Source organism: Bombus affinis, chromosome 16 (assembly GCF_024516045.1).
Source record: "Bombus affinis isolate iyBomAffi1 chromosome 16, iyBomAffi1.2, whole genome shotgun sequence".
NCBI classification, from domain to species: domain Eukaryota; kingdom Metazoa; phylum Arthropoda; class Insecta; order Hymenoptera; family Apidae; genus Bombus; species Bombus affinis.
The window spans coordinates 1,818,149-1,835,096 of NC_066359.1; the positions used below are offsets into that span (position 1 = coordinate 1,818,149).

General features: G+C 34.4%; 2 protein-coding genes and 1 long non-coding RNA gene across 5 annotated transcripts in view; 2 read left to right on the forward strand and 1 right to left on the reverse strand.

Annotated features, from left to right (window-relative positions):
* The window catches only part of LOC126925222 (protein qui-1), a 39,804-nt gene extending 34,079 nt beyond the window's left edge, over positions 1 to 5,725 (forward strand). The window contains exons 11-20 of the mRNA XM_050740547.1: positions 128 to 658; positions 798 to 1,038; positions 1,905 to 2,088; positions 2,273 to 2,747; positions 2,888 to 3,194; positions 3,465 to 3,690; positions 3,942 to 4,137; positions 4,230 to 4,758; positions 4,849 to 5,115; positions 5,249 to 5,725. Coding sequence (XP_050596504.1) covers positions 128 to 658; positions 798 to 1,038; positions 1,905 to 2,088; positions 2,273 to 2,747; positions 2,888 to 3,194; positions 3,465 to 3,690; positions 3,942 to 4,137; positions 4,230 to 4,758; positions 4,849 to 5,115; positions 5,249 to 5,262 — 2,970 coding nt within the window. The 3' untranslated portion in view covers positions 5,263 to 5,725. The remainder of the gene's footprint in view (positions 1 to 127; positions 659 to 797; positions 1,039 to 1,904; positions 2,089 to 2,272; positions 2,748 to 2,887; positions 3,195 to 3,464; positions 3,691 to 3,941; positions 4,138 to 4,229; positions 4,759 to 4,848; positions 5,116 to 5,248) is intronic.
* Positions 5,609 to 15,142, reverse strand: LOC126925232 (bifunctional 3'-phosphoadenosine 5'-phosphosulfate synthase-like). Of its 2 annotated transcripts, none has more exons than XM_050740576.1 (10): positions 14,263 to 15,142; positions 9,128 to 9,298; positions 8,461 to 8,986; positions 7,944 to 8,044; positions 7,574 to 7,761; positions 7,232 to 7,478; positions 6,781 to 6,987; positions 6,589 to 6,694; positions 6,229 to 6,405; positions 5,609 to 5,886 (listed from the first exon to the last, which is right to left on the reverse strand). In XM_050740576.1, the coding sequence occupies exons 1-10, from the start codon at positions 14,308 to 14,310 to the stop codon at positions 5,789 to 5,791; spliced, it is 1,869 nt and encodes a 622-aa protein (XP_050596533.1). In that variant the 5' UTR covers positions 14,311 to 15,142; the 3' UTR covers positions 5,609 to 5,788. The 2 variants fall into 2 exon arrangements, with proteins under 2 accessions (XP_050596533.1, XP_050596532.1); XM_050740575.1 differs by lacking the exon at positions 14,263 to 15,142 and adding an exon at positions 9,501 to 9,800.
* Positions 9,810 to 11,772, forward strand: LOC126925279 (uncharacterized). Of its 2 annotated transcripts, XR_007713854.1 has the most exons (3): positions 9,810 to 9,939; positions 10,008 to 10,529; positions 10,682 to 11,772. It is a non-coding gene; the product is annotated as an uncharacterized LOC126925279 (long non-coding RNA). The 2 variants fall into 2 exon arrangements; XR_007713853.1 differs by having other exon boundaries at positions 9,854 to 10,529.
* Positions 15,143 to 16,948: the final 1,806 nt, after the last annotated feature.

Below are 16,948 nucleotides of genomic sequence, written 5' to 3' on the forward strand. Positions count from 1 at the left end.
TCGCATAAAATTTAGAGAACAGATCTTCTCAAAAAGTGAAACGTCTCGACTCGATAATCTTCAAAGATCTTGTTCTTATTTAGAAACGAGCAGAAGAATTGACAAATCCATCATTCGCTATTCACAGGTTCGTGTAATGGGCGGAAGGCTGCTTTTCTCCTGGCGTTATCCGATTCGCGACTTAGCCCGAAAAAGGTACTTCCCCAATCAAGAAACATTGAAAAGCTACCACGGCGAGTTAGCAAATCTCTTCTTCTCCGAAGATTTCGAAGACAAGGATGACAAATCATCGCCCGAAGAGGAAACTCCGAAGAAAGAAACGCCTTTCCAGAGCAGACCGAGGTCGCAGGACACAGCGTACAATATGAGACACGTGGAAGAAGCTTGGTTACATTTATTGAGAGCCGGAGACGTAGAAAAGTTAAAGAAATTGGCAGTCTGCGCGTTTGATTTCCTCTTGGCGAGCGTACAAATGATTTCTGTTAGTTATTTGAGATGTGTTCTCGAGCATTCGAGGAAGTATCTGCTGGAGAGAGATTTGGAATTGGTTTATTATACAGTGAGAAAGTCCAGTGACATTTTGACGAGAGATCCTCTTCAACTTGGGGCGCAGCTAATCTGTTGGCTTAGACCTGTGGCTGAAGATGGCGGCGATTTGGTAAGAAATAGCTGATAATATAATTATGTACTTGAAGCTTCAATAAAATAACACCAAAATATTCTAATTCAAAATGGTAATAACAATAATTACTGCAAAATTGTTTGACCATGAATGGAAGAAAATTTTGTGATTGAAGGTCAGCAGAATGGTTACAGCAGCAATGGCGTGGTGCGATGGTTATACAGCGCCATTATTGGTGCCATTAAATGGGTGGCTCCAACCGCCTCTACCTCTTCAAATTCGCACTTTGTCTTGTCCTCAAGGTGTGAAACTCGTTGAAGCTGCTCCTTCGGGACAACACGTTATCATTATCCCTTTCCAGGGAGACGCTCAATTATGGCACGTGATGTCTGGACAATTGGTTCATACGTTTAAAGGTAACTATTTAATTACTGGTAGCTCACGAAAATATTCGAATTCATAGCACAGAATATTTTTATACATTGTATGCGTTATACGAAACTTCTTGAAATTGTCTCAATTACTTTATTATTTTCGTGCTAGGAATAATGTAGATAAAATAAATTCATATTTCTCGTTAAGATCAAACAATTTTTTCTTTCAATTAACTTCTTCAAAGGAAATGGCAAACAATGCTTCTTGAAATTGTCTCAATTATTTTATTATTTTCTTGCTAGGAATAATGTAGATAAAATAAATTCATATTTCTCGTTAAGATCAAACAATTTTTTCTTTCAATTAACTCCTTCAAAGGAAATGGCAAACAATCTACATTGTAACGTTAATTTGAGCCCTTTGAAGGAGAATAAATTTGTTTCTTTTAAGAAGATTAGCATAGCTTCTAAAGCTTAAAAGTTCTCTTATCGAGGAGGAAGGAGAAGCAACGATGAAAACTCGTCACTTTATATTCAGTTTGGTAATTTGCTGTGAAAAAGCCTCCTTTGTACGTTGTCCCTGAATCTGTATTTGACGAGCATTTAAATAGCAGCGTCGCTTTAATTTGCAATTCAAAATAGGTCAGCTTTTGTGAGAATATAGTTGCATATAATCCAGCCAACGTATATGATACTTGAAGTGCCATTTTAAGCACGCGATATTGCTATGGTATTTTCGCTTTTTCACAAAAGAACGAAGATGGAATTTAATACAAGTCTGGTATATTGATCGTGCGAAATAAGTATTCTCGTTCCAATATGTGGTATCAGCCCGCCAAAGTCAAATATCAAATAAACGGATTTTTATCTGCTACTTAATATTTTATGAGAAATATTTTTCATTTCAGGGCACACAAATCCAATTTCGTGTTTAGCCGTGACACAACATTCGCAATATCTACTGACAGGCTCTGAAGACACTTCAATTATAGTGTGGGATATGAAAGAGTTGACCTTGAAGTTAAGAATCCAAGAACACATTGCCCCAGTTCTGTGCTTGACGTCCGCGCTCAAGAATTCAGTGATTGTCAGGTTCATAGCTTTATCGTATAAAAAGCTCTTTCTTCCTAATTTTTATTAAAAAAAGTAATTGGAAAAATAGGAAAAGATTTCAATTTTCTCTGAGTATTTCTTATTTGTATTAATTATAGATTATTTCCTAAGTTATTTTGTTCCGTATTTATCAACTAACACCAAACCTTCCACTTTCCATTAGCGGTGGCGAAGACTCAAGAATAATCGTCACCAGTCTCCTAACCGGCGATGTTCTCATCAAAGTGGACCACCACAGAGGACCAGTGAAATCCATTCGCGTCGATTCTGCGGGAGAAATTCTGGTTTCCGGTTCTTCCGACTGTACAGTCTGTTTATGGTGTCTAGAAAGATTCACACTGTTAAAAAGCATCGTTTTACCATCCGCCGTGACTGTGCTCGACGTATCGGCCGATTCGGTGTTTCTATTGGCAGCCTGCGAAGATCAGAAATTATATTTGAGATCTTTGGCCACGGGAACTGAGGTTCACACGTTGAGAGGTCATCAAGGTGAAGTGAAAAGTATCTGCTTGGCAAAAGATTGCAGAAGAGCTATTGCTGGAGGAGCCAAGGGCAAGGTTTCTGTCTTCGATATGCACAGTGGACGATTGACGAGAACGTTGCTGGCGAATCCTTCGGCGGATGTTACCGCTGTCAAGGTAAATTATAGATATTGTATTTACGATTTTATATTAATAAAAAGAGGTAGAATCGAAAATGAGTAAATTACAAATAGAGAAAGATAAAGAAGAGGAACAGCGAAATATGTATAATTTTTCACTTCGATCTTTTCGAAAAGGTGACGGAGAAGGACGACTTCCTGATAACAGCCTCCGGTGATCGAGTGGCTTACTGGAGTTTCCGTGGCGAGGAGATACACGCTAAACCCCCAAAATTCGTGAAGGAGGTATCGTTGCACCCACACACTGCTCCCATATCTTGTTTGGATATATCCAGGGACGGAGCAATGGCAGTTACCGGTGGAGTCGATTCTCTCGTAAATCTGTGGCAATTGAATACTCACGAATTGCTTTCCACTTTCGAAGGACATATCGCTAGCGTCACCTGCATTGCATTCTCAGCTTCTGGTTTATTTGTTGCTTCTGGTAGGTCTGTAGATAAAATACAGTAGAGCCTCCCATACATATACGTATATAGCAGATATTACAAACAAATTTCATTTATTTCGTTTGTTTGTATGCTTTTTTTTGCAATACCAGTTTTGCAAATACTACCATAATTTTGTATTGTCTCCAAAACCGAAGAAATCCATTCTTTCTTTCAATCAAAATATAGTAAAGTATGATAGTTCAATAAGCAAGTAACAAAAAATGAAATTGATACAATACAGTAACAGGAAATTAAATTGGAAACAGGTTCTGAGGACAAAACAGTTCGTGTATGGGGTCTGACCTTAGGTTTATTGGTATCGACATTTAGACACCAAGCACCTGTTACTGCAGTCACATCTATGTTTGACGGCCGAAGAATAGTGAGTTCTGATAGAGCTGGTACAATTCGAGTTTGGGCAGCTGATACTGGCACCCTAATCCAATCAGTATGTGGGCCTGGTCGCTGTTTCACTGTTTCTTCCGATATGAGGTATGATATAGTGGCTATAATTAATAAATTGAGATACTTTACTGAAATTTGCTTTCTTCTATTAATTCTTAATATTTCTTGAGTCTTTTATAATACCAATAGTCTCTTTGTTTCAATTTTTCCTATAATGATTGTTATTTGAATAATTTCTTAATAATTAATGAGTGATTAATAATAATAATTGTAATTATAATAAATTAGCAATTGCGATATTTTTAGATTTAATTGTTCTTTTCTTTTCTAAATTTTAGATACGCGGTATGCGGAACAGGAGACAATCAATTAAGGATAGTAAGTTTAGGCGTTGGTCCTGAAGAAAAGTACCAAGTGTCGCATTCTCAAGAAATTACTTGTCTAGTTGTTACTCCAGATTCTCAGTCACTGATTACGGGCTCGAGAGACATGAGTTTGAAGGTTTGGCAGCTCGCTGGCGGCAAATTATCTCAGGTTTATACATATTATAATAATAACTTTAAATTCGTATATTTAATTTAGAAAAGTCTTTAGAAATAAAGAAAGTACAAGAAATTTTCATTCAGGTCCTCGTTGGTCACACGGATCACGTCACTTGCGTCGCAGTCTCTGTGCTCGACAAATCCATCGTAGTTTCTGGTTCCAAGGATGCGAACCTAATCGTCTGGGATATAAATACTGGCAGCGATTTGCATACTTTAAAAGGCCATTTAGGTTACGTAACTTGTGTAAAATTGTCGTGCGATGGAACTCTAGCAGCGTCTGGAAGCGAAGACAAGAGTTTGATCATTTGGGACACGAAGAAGGGCTGTTCACTGAGCAGCATAATGTTACACGTCCCTGTGCTAGGTGTTGAAGTTGCCACGGATATGTCGAGGCTCGCGTTGCATTTACTCGAACACAAATGCATGCCTATTCTATGTTTGCATAATACTCCAGCTCAATATGTGAAATTACCGGATTACGTAGCACCTTGGTGCGATACCAGAGATTTAAGGCCACCTGGACGGAAGAGACCCAATAAGAGATTATTGAAGAAAGAAGTGTCATTGGATAGCGACACGTGGCATAGGAAATATGGCCATCTCACATCAGGTATTGTTGACGAAGATCACATTATATTCAAAATTATATTTTAATTAAACTATTAATTATATTCAAAATTAAACTACTATATAATTCCAGGAGTTTTAACGTCATCGATAGAAGATGGATTACAACGACGATTCAGCGTAAGCGCTTCCATGGACGAAATCAGCAAAGTTGGATTAACGAGCAGTCCATCCGGTTTAGGACCGGAACAAGCTGCACTCGCCCAGTCGCAACACTTTGATCAACTCGAAGCACTTTGGAACAAACAGTCGCCACCTGCTAGACCTCGTGCTCATGGTAGGACTTTGTCAAAGCAAAGTTCTTTGCAAGCTACGCGAATATCAGATTCTGAGGAAGAAGGTGAGCTTAAGAGAATTATTTAATTTAATTAAGGAAAGTTTGATTATTCGTGCCAACAAAACTGTTTGCTACACCGAGGATAGAGATGATAAAATGTCATTAGAAGCTGAGATTGAATATTATTTTTCCCCAGGTGTACCAGACTAAAGCGATACTTTGTTAGAAACTAAACGGACTAAATCCTAGTCGTCGTACTTTCTTCTTTTTTCCACTGTCTTTCTAAGTAACAGAGAAAAAAAAAATAGTAAGTAGGAAAAAAATACGAGAGGAAAACGTCTCTAAGGTAAAGCTCTAAATTACAAATTTCTCGTGTCTGACGCAATAAACGTAAATATATATATATATATATAAATATAAGTACACATATGTATATCATTATTAGTAGAGAAATAAATTAACTTTATTTATTTTCATCCCCCATTCCCAACCTTTTTAGGAATCATTTTTAACAAAGATTATAAATAAATTACTTCGGTGTACCTTACTTGTATCTGACGAAATTATTGTCTTTTATAAATGAACAATAAGAATCAACCATTTTTTGTGCGGAACAGATGTTTGTATTTATCATTTTAATTAAATTATTATTAAATTTAATTTAAACAGAAAATATTTTGGTCCTTGTAAATAATTACCCTCTAGTACAAGAATTGCGGCTAACAGTAATTTAAAATTAGTTTTTCAGTTGTTTTTGATAATAATCCGAAACGATTTGCCATGCTTTTGGCGCCATGAATCCTTCTGGTGGATTTTCCCCGGATTTTGCTAAATCTGAAATAACGGTATATTAATGTTTATTAGTACTGCTTTTTTTTATTATTATTTGGATGTTTCATATAAATGCTTTTATATAAATCTTGTATTTATTTTAATGCGATATTTCGTATTTTTAATGTAATTTACATTTATAGCTGGCAATTTAATTCATTTTTTTTTTCAGACCTTTTTAAATATGAAGTGAAATAAGAAATTGTTTTTTAAAATTTCATTACTAATGATTCATTTCTAATGATTTCATTAATAAAATAGACAAGATAGGATATACAAATCAATTGCAGGAAGATTTAGAAGAAAAAGAAAAGAAACACGTACATGAAAAGAAATATAACTCACTTCGCATTTTAGTTCCTGATATGAAAATAAAATCTTGCGATCGTTCTGGCTCGAAGAAAGCCATTTTTCTTTTTCTACTGTCGTAAGCTGCTACCCTAAACGGAATGATTTCCAGATTCTGAAGACCCGGTGCCATCGACAGTACCCTCGAGCCGTGCGTTCCATCGTACAGATTTCCTAATTTTACATTTAAAGCGACCATTGATTTATCACAATAATGAAATATCAGAATTCCTTCAATATAACAATAAAATTACTTCGCACAATAAATCAAGAATAAAAGCGTACGATTTTTAATTTTTTATGTGAGTAATCTTAGGAATCAAGGGACAAGTGAAATTCGTCTTATCGGAATATTACCGTCCGGGGTTTTAGATTTGTCAGGATGCGGCAAACCCGCGGGATCACGACCAACGATGAAAAAATTTGCCCCAGCCATCATTCTTCCTTTGGCGTGCCATTGCACCTAAAATAAAAATCGCAAATTTTAAACAGTTCTCAAATTTAAAATATTTTAATTGCTCATTAATTTTTTAGGGAAATAAATAATACCTCTGTAGGCCCAGCATAAAGCATCGGGCTTGGGAAAATAGCGAGGATGGTGTCTTCGTGCAATACACCCTCTTCGAGAACACTTTGGTGTTGGTTTATCCGAACTGATAATGGTACGTCGTCTTCTTTCGTCCATCCTCCCAGAGGGTGCAGTAGAAGAACTGGTTTCTTACAACCACGTTCCTCCACGAGGTATCTTCTCGTATCCTGGTATCAATTTGAATAATAATTACATTAAAAAAGAAGAAGAATAGGAATTTTTGAGCAGGAAAAAGTAAATATCGTAATTGATCGGATTTATTGGATTTTCTTTAACCCTCAACTAGCTTGTTATCAAAATAATGAAAACTGAATTAATTTTGCTTCGTATGGAACCTCCTTTAAAGCAAATAATTTTATCTTTTATATTATACTTGAAATTTGTTGTTTTCGATGAGAACTAATCAAAAACCTGCATTAAGAGTGCGTGGCCATTGTGGATCGGATTTCTCAACTGGAAGGCGAAAACAGCATCCGCTTCCATTTCTCTGCACTTTTTACGAATTTCGTTTGGCGTGAGCCTGTACTTGTCGAGACCATCGTTCCACCTAATCCTTTCCAGAACTTCTAATTCTCCTCCAACCAACCAATCGCCCGATTCGTGGATCATTCTGACGTAAGGATGTCCAAGGTCGTTTGTACCAAATTCTCTGCTGCATCTATTGCATTACAATGTTTCCAATTTATTTTCACATAAGAGGAGAACTGGAGAATGTTTGAGAAATAAAAGTTTACTGAAAAAACATAATCGAACCTTTCTTCTTTTCGGTGAGCAAAAAACTCTGGTCTCCTCAGAATTGCGATATCTTTTCCTTTGTACTTCAAGGTCAGTGCCGGTGTATTAGTATAGCTTTCCTTTTGCTCTGTGCTAACCGCAAGCACAATAGGTATCGATTGATTAATCACGTCCCCATTTTCTTCGATAGTTTTGAAATGTTGACACTTGAAAATAACACACACACATGCACATTCTATTTGTTATCTCGTTGAAAAAATCTGCCTCTATTCTACAACTTTTTACCTTTACAAACTTAGTGTTTTATAATTAATATCGTTCAAAGATAGAACTCGTTTCTTAATGCTTAAATCTCATGCAATTCGTTAATTAAATTTTAATTACACACTTGCAAATATTGGTACTCCCTCATGAAACCTGTGAGCGGAGCAGCCCAACCTTCAGCGAGTACTTGAACCCATTGCAAGTCGACCTTACTGATGTGGATATCTTAAATCGAAACATATGGATTTAAGGAATTAGAGAATTATCAAGTACTAATGGAAATTGTTTACATAAAAGCTTATCTCTCTGTCAATTGGAAACAAAAAAAAATTGTCTCTATCTTATCTGTGTGTATTGTGGCAATAAATCTTTGACGTTTTGCACGTAAATTATTTTAGCCAGAAATGTTGCGTGTCATAACATTCTATGACACCACCAAATCTTTATATTTCCGTAATTTCGTAAGCAAATTACATGATGTTAGAAATAAAGAACCGTCCAAGTGTTCTTTAGCCACAGCGTAGTAGCCACTTGTCCAATCAACAAAAGTCAACAAAAAGTGGAATTATTTTGCAAACGAAGGCAGAAGATTAATTAAAATGCAAAATACAGAATTAAGTGAGAAAACACTTGCAACGTACTCGGAAGATTCTCCGCCTCTTTTCTCGCCTCCTCTATCCTCCTCTCGTCGACAAACAGTTCCTGAACCTGGTCTCGAGTCTTGGGAAGAATTGCCTGGGTCCTCAACAACTCGATCACCATCCTCGTCGAGGTCTGCAAATTATGAAGTTCCGTATCCACGATGAGATCAGGAGCTTTGGGCGTTTCATATTCCTGTCCGATGCCTGTGAAGCTTTTAATCATCCCTTTTCTAGCTTTCTCGTAGAGGCCTTTCACGTCTCTGGCTTCGCACGTCTCCATGGAAGCTTTCACGAAGATCTCGAAGAACTTCAAGTTAAAATCTTCGTGTATCTTCCTCGCCAGCCTTCTGTCCGCCTCGAAGGGCGAAACGAAGCTGCAAATGGTGATCACACCGCAATCAGAGAACAATTTCGCTACTTCAGCCGCTCTTCGCACGTTCTCCTCGCGATCTTCTTTTGAGAAGCCCAGGTTCCGGTTTAATCCGTGACGAAGATTATCGCCGTCCAGGCTGTAGGCTGGCAGTCCCTGCAAAAGCAAGTTTACATGATCCTGAAGCGTTTGAAAATTATGGTCCGATCAAGAGTCTGGCAATTTGCAAGTTTCGAGATATGACCATTTGAGAATTTGTAACTTTAGACGTTTGGCCGGATAAAACAAAAAGTTTACCTGAGAAACCAGGTAATTCTCCAACTCGAACGAGATGGACGTCTTGCCAGCACCGGACAGCCCTGTCAACCAAATCGTACAGCCACGGAATTCTTTGAATTTTCCACAGGCTTCCCCTCGTCTCTCCCTCGACACGTGGTGTATTTGTTCGATCACATTGGTCGCGAGAACCTGCAAATATTTCAACGCGGGACGTTTCAAGACGACGTATCTTTTATTTGCTGTTTGAAATTTTCAAGTAAATTAGGAGATCGATACACTTTATCCGACTTTTTAGAGTCATCGAAATATTATTACTGAAAATAATTCATTCGATGGTTGATTATTTTACATACGACTGGATAAATTATTAAAAATACGTATGTTATTATACCCGATTATTCCTCTGTGTATTTCGATTTTCCATCGAAGGCTTCGTATATATCCCCATTATACGCAATATTTGATCATTAAGTTTCGTGCAACGATAAGGACTCTTATAAAATACTAGACGATTGATTCCACTATTTTTAAATGTCCACTGTGCAACGATCTATTCGGTCAATTTGTTTCTTTGCGAATGAAATAAATTCAACTTAATAACGAGATCTAAAACAGAGCCAATGACGTCGTTCGGATGTTCGATTTTCTCACTCGATAAAGAACACTATCGATTGCTATCTATCCAGGCGTGTAGTTCTGCATCGACTGCGCGACTATCGAGCATTTTTGTCCAGCGAGTTCCGTCAAACGAGAAAGTGAAAAGGAAAGTTGGATCGAGTGGGGATCGGAGAATTTTTCACTCTACGTAAGATACGCTAGCGAGCCTCAAGGTTTCCACAATTAACAGATAATCCTCTTCATTTATTATTTCTTATTTATTACTATATTTTATCTGAAGCTTAATATACGACGTGAAACTGTCAGGAATATTATATTGAAAAATGGCAAAAATCTCGAAGGTAAAGAAGTACGAAGTACGTAATTCGATGAAATTTTGAATGAATGTAAGTATGCGTGCGCATAGATATGATGCTTCATAGATGCGTGTCGCGGAGATAGCGAGTTCAGTTTGCCCAAAAAGTTTTGTTTCTTTCCCCGCACGTGCTGGCGTGCGCTCTCTCGCGCTTCCGTGTGCTATATTTTTGCCAGCGACTGTACTCGGAGAAATAGCTTGAAAAATATCGGAAATGAGAAATCATAAAGGGAATTGAACTTTACGTAATACGCTTTACTGATACTTGTCCGCTTTACTTGTTTACTGATACTTGTTGTTGTTTACATTTGTTCACAGTAGAACGACTATTTGAGATTAAATTGTCCTTTAACACTCGGACGTTTTCTGCTCTAATAAAATTACGCTTTCGTCTTTTTTATTAGCATTTGCGAAATTCTAAGAAGACTCGTGCAAAATGGAGAGAAGGTAACCTGTTCTTTTTTCCTCGTTGATTTGGAAATTTAATATAATTTTTCCATTACGTAACGCTTTTTTTGCGAACTTCGTCTACGTATAATTATAACGTAACTGAAAAGAAAGACAACATTTCGGAAGTAGTTATATTATTACAATTACAGATACCGGAAAGACAAGGCGAGTTACTTCACGAAATACGAGCCCACCTGTAAGATAAGAAGTTCACTTCTACAAGCGAACACAAGATTGACCAATTACGTAACGGTTATTAGTAGTTTCATTGTAAAAGACTGTAACACAGACTTTCAAAAACTGAAATACTATGAATTATCTGTTACTTGAATCTGTGATTTAAAGTGTCGTCGCTGTTACGGTTGGCCAAAATTTCATTTACTTATTAAATGATAAATAACAAATTAAAGAAATGTTCTAATATTTTAGTTATGAATGAAAAGACTAATATTTCGGCCGTGAATAAGAATTCAATTTCTTATTTAAATAAAAGTCATCGTCTAACTCAGATATCATTCGCGATTTGTTATACACAAAGCCAGAATTTTTTCTCACGCTCGTCCTATATTCTAGATTTACATATACATATAATAATAATAACAATATATATATTATATATACATAATAACTATAATATAATAATATATACATAATAATAATAATATATATTATATATATTATTATTAATATTATTAATTATTAATTATTAATTATTATTATAAATAATAATATATATTATATGTGTCAGAGATGTAGGGACATCAGGCCTTTCTTTGGAAAGAACGTAGCCACGGTCACAGGATGAACGTTATGTCTAACAGAAGAAGTACCGACGTTGAGGGACACGCTGTATTAACAATCAAGCCCCGGCCAGGAGCAATATTGGCTTTACGCGGGACTGCCTAGTAACGGCGCTTGGAATTTTGTTGATATTCCCCATCAATATGTAATTGACAAATGTGACCGTATCTGTCTTTTATTTTTGCAATCACCTTGGAGAGTTTACTGATATCATCTAGGCAGTCAGTCTGGAAGTAACCTAGCGACTAAGCTAACGCGTCTGCGTGCTACAAAATATATTCTATTGTACAAAGAGTTTTCCCGTTGACCGTAGATTCGTTATTGAACCCAAGAACATTGTCAAAAGCATTCGTTAAATTTATTGTTCGTTAAACTAATTATTCGTTAAACTTTGTAAAGACATATTTATACATGTAAATACAATCTTTATTGTGCATCACGATGGCTAATTCTAATGAAGAATTATCACACGCCCGAAATCCTAACGAAAATTATTAATTTTATTATTATTAACTATTATTATTATATATTATATTATTATAAACTATTAAACTATTATTATTAACTATTATTAATATTAAATATTATTATTAATATAATATATATATTATATATACTATATATATATTATATATATATTATATTATATATATATTATATTATATATATTATATTACTATATTAATATAATATATATTATATATATTATATTACTATATTAATATAATATATATTATATATATTATATATATTATATTAATATAGTAATACATTATATATTATATAATTATATAATATATTATATAATAATATATATGCATTATTATATTATTATTATTATTATTTCATATACTTTTATATAATAATAATTATTGTTATTGTTATTAGACTATCTTTAAAAGATTATTATATTTATCAATGTATAATTACGTGTATTAATCATGTCTACATCGCTTAAAGTAGATTAGGCAACTTAGGCTATCGATTCAAATACGAAGTTGCTACAAACGAGTTTACAAATCATCGATTCGCGCGTGGGTTACACGTTCATTTTTCTTCGCAAATAGAAGAAAAAGAGAACGCGTGAAGAATAATTGGCGACTAGTTTCGCAATAATGCAATTAGCATATTTTCATAAAGTACGTTGATAAATGTTTCGAAATCCTATTGCTGACCGACCAATAAAAACAGGGCAAATAGGTTCGGAATACCTGTAAATGATTTAATTGCTAGAAATATCATTTTATTTAATTTTATTTATTTAATGTCAATGCGAACGTGACGATACAAATGCAATATATTCGGTGTACAAATTATTTTGTCTCTCAAGGAAAGGGAATAGCTTTGTGATCTATTTCTTGCTATCAATTTTTCTCATAATTAATTTGGGATGTTACAATAAAAATTATGTTTGTTAAATTTATGATTTAATGAGAGAAGATTAGATTTCAATTATTCTAACTATATGCAGTTCACGTTTATCCTAAATGCTTCAACGACTGTATTCTTGACAGGGCACCGTAAAATACATTGTTATCTACGTACCAGTAATCTTATTCATCATACTAATCACGTTTATGCACTGTACTTATGTGCTATGGAAAGTGAATTATGTAATAAAACTAAATATTATGTTTTATATATGTTTATAACATATATGGTATAATTAATAAATTATGTTATAATTATATTCTAATATAATTATATTATTACATATATTATGTATAATATATATTATTATATATAATTAAATAATTAAATATATGTTTTATAACAAAATATTATAACATGTTACCATGAGTTTAGATTGCAAAATCCTACAATCGGCAGAGTCGCGCAAGGTGCATGACTTAAGGGCAATGAAAAACTGCTGCTTGCGAAAAGAAAATACAAATAAAACAACGCGTAATAAGCGAATAAAACCTTCAACAATTGCACTGAAAGACATAGAAAAAATGGCAAACTACTTTAGTTTCAATGCATATTTTAATATATATATTAATATATATTATATATATATATATATATATATATAATATATATATATATTATATACGTATATTAATGCATACTTTACTTATAATGCATATTTAAACGGAATGTCCCAACGTTTTTTCGGCGAAACGCTTTGCCATTTAAAACTACAAGTAAAATGAAAACAAAAACACCATGTCAATATAGACTCTTAAACTCTTAAACTCTTATCAAAATGTGACGATAATGAACTTGTTGTTTCATCGACGCAGTATAAGAATATATTTCCATATCCGTTTGATATGTTTGCACAAACTTTAACTTGTTTACTTGTTGAGACCGTTGGTTTGATCGATTGCCCCGAAAATCATTAAGCGATCATCGCGTCAATCAAAATGTCAAGCAAGAAATGTTAGGTATCGTCAAATTAAACGATAAGCCGAGCACAATCCATTGTTTGACCCGCCGAGATCATCAAATATCGCGTCAATGGACTTTTACTCGCGGGCAATTTATACTGGTTAGGAGTTAAAACAAAGGATTCATAAAACAAACAAGGAACAAAGGATAAAGAAGATTAACGAATAAGAAAAAAGGAGCAACAACTTGAAATAGAATTATAACGTGTTAATTTATTCCTATGTAGTATCGAGCAAGAAAGCAGTCCCTTGTCATTTCCTTTTTTTTCATGTGACTTCTTGATAAAGCAAAACTCAGGAGTCTATATTCATATAACGCTTCTTTCTTTCTATTTTTAAGTGACGATAGAATATGCCGGTTAAGCGTTGCGGGAGAAAGCTGGGACCAAAACCGTATATCAAATATTGTTTATTCCTTAATTCGTTTCCTTAAAACGATGCACAAATCGTGAATATTAGAGGCAATCCCAATTGCTCAGCAATAATCTAAATCTAAATACGAATAACTCGAAGAGCAAGAACTAAGGAAAACTCACGTGATTAATTTTCCCATCGTATCCTTTGACTTCATTTTTCTGATCCATTCTTGTCCAAAAAGCTCCTCTTCTATTACTACTATATATATATATATATGAATATATATATATGTATAGTATTATTCGAATTCAACACGATATTAAAATCAAGTGAAACACCAAACTTTCATTCAGAAATCTCTTGAAAATGTAACGAATTAACGATAACGACTCGCGTGGGTGTACTGAGTACCTGGTGACACGTGTTCTTTCATATATCATCGGCAACACGTCGTATATGTATCGCTCGTGAGAGGGGAGAAACGACACATTCATACTCTCTTGCTTTCCCGTTGCTTTTTTTCTTCCACGACCCTGGATGAACGAAAAACTCGCGCCGCTGGAAAAACTCGAGGACAGTGAAATTTCTTGTTTCGTAACTGAAATAGTTCAATGATGTCGACGTTTAATTTTCAGTAGTCAGTGATGTCTGGAAGACAACTTGTAGGTTATCATAGATAAAAGAGTGAAAGTTATATAATGAGTTGAAATTATTCCGATTTATATTGAGATATCAATAATTGACGTCGATGAAACGTAAGGTCACAGTGTCTCTCGTTCTGTTCAACAAGTGGAGAGCGAAGTTGCCCACAAGTCTGTAAGTTGTTCGAACAAGTTTGACGATCTACGACGCGATGCATTTGAGATTCTATCGAAACTGGACCTGATCATTCCGAGGCCAATTTTTTTGAAGGTACGTAGCAAGCAAGGTATGTAGAAAATAAGCTGTCATTCGAAAACAAAGTCTATGCTAAGCTATATTTATACGAATTCTTCTTACTTTATTGTGCTAAATCACGCAACGTCGTTGTTACAAGACGAGCAACAGGTCCGGACGTTTATTGAGTTTCGTTCGTAGATATTCCATGTTAGAAATATTCTGATTCGGTGTAAACGCCGTGCCAGCGTTTATCGAGATTTGTAGGAATAACTGATCGCAACGAATTGGTCATACAACGTTGTTATGAAACAATAATTATTGAATTGTTACAAAGTTTCCCTTTATTTGATGAATATGAGAGGAACAAATTTGTTAGTTTTAGGTTATTTGCAATAGCTAGCAGAAAGATTTTGAATTCGTTACGGACATACTATAGCTTCGAATCTTGTTCCTATTCCAGGTATTGTGGAATATTGATATTCCACGATTGGGCGTTGTTACACGTATAATTCGTGTTAGATTGTAGCAATTACAGTTTTCTTTCATGGCTGTTCTGGGAACTGGATTGTGTGGTTACTTGCAGTATGCATTTTATGGTTCACATTAGTGCAAGTTTAAAACTCAGTTAATACTCCATATATATGATACTATATACACTATATATATTAAAGTTTGTACTCACCTTTACGAGATTATATCTATTAAAGTTTACGTAATGCCTTTAATAAATAAGCCAAGCAAGGACGATACCTATCTACTTGGGTTATTAATTAAGAAGACTTCTAAGTAAAGTTTTCCAGCTACCATACTTTTTAATCTTCTTTAAATTTTTTATTTCATTAGTATCGATGGTACCCTTCGAGAAAAAGTATAAAGTTGCTTAAAACCTGAATTAAACATCGGAAATAAATTTCTCTTTTTTATATTGATTACCGAAAAGCCACAGCAATCAAGGTACCACAAGTAGCCAGCAGCATCGATCTTCTTAGAAATAATTATATAACGCAATAAAAAATGAGATTATTTATTATAAAATAATTATATCAAACGTACTTAAAAAGAGTCTCAATAAATTAGAATAATTTAACAGCATTTTACAGTCTTGTTATTTACTTTTTCGCTGCCCAATCCCACAAAAATTCATGAAAAAACTCTAAAAATCGAAGCCGCAGAAAGATTTTCGAACATTCCTAGAAATGGCCCCATTTTTATCGACAAAATTTTGTCGAAATCTCAATTTCTCGAACTCCTGGATAATGACGTCATTTCCAAAAATTCCAAAAAATTTCATATACCTCTTATACTATTTTATTCTTCTTAGTACTTATTATATAGTTACCATATACTTACCTTAATACTTATCTTAATACTTGCCGATTTTCTCAAAGCTTTTCATCATTCTTTATAAACTTGTTTCTTAGACCAGTGAGGATTGGAAAGGATTTAAGGATCGTGAATGGAAGGATTTTAAACGATTAAACGCTTTATTCATTTGCAAATTAAGGTTAAGTTTTACTTAATTCAATTTAGAAATTTACGATAATTGTACAGTTTTACAATGAATTCATAGTTTTCTGTACAATACATAAATTGTATAATCTACTCTATACATATACATAACAAAATTAGTCAAAATCTGTAACTTTTCATATTATTCTTTTAGGCAATGTTGCTTTGTAACGCATCTAACTGGGAACGAACTTCACAGTTACGTATACTTCTATATGATATCTGTAATTCTTTTTCTAAATTTATCCGTGTTTATTGAAAAAGTGCTTGTTGTTCGACTATTTATTTCGTATTAAATGTATAAACTAAAACGTCACAGAAATTGAGTCTCATAATTTCATTTTGCTTAGGCTTTTTCAAGTTTTGACGGTTGACCATATCAAAAACCTGTCCAGGAAATGGAAGTTGTTCTTAGTTGGGGGGGGGGGGTGTGTCATAAGCGGCAAATGGGCGCAGCCATCCTAGTTTTATAATAAT

What these genes read in the sequence shown, in the direction of transcription:
- LOC126925232 (XM_050740575.1), bottom strand. Translation starts at nt 9,557, where the DNA reads ATGGGGATATATACGAAGCCTTCGATGGAAAATCGAAATACACAGAGG. An exon ending in ATACACAGAGGAATAATCGG is followed by an intron (nt 9,299 to 9,500) that starts GTATAATAACAT and finishes AAATATTTGCAG; the next exon opens with GTTCTCGCGACCAATGTGAT. An exon ending in ATCAGGAACTAAAATGCGAA is followed by an intron (nt 5,887 to 6,228) that starts GTGAGTTATATT and finishes CCGTTATTTCAG; the next exon opens with ATTTAGCAAAATCCGGGGAA.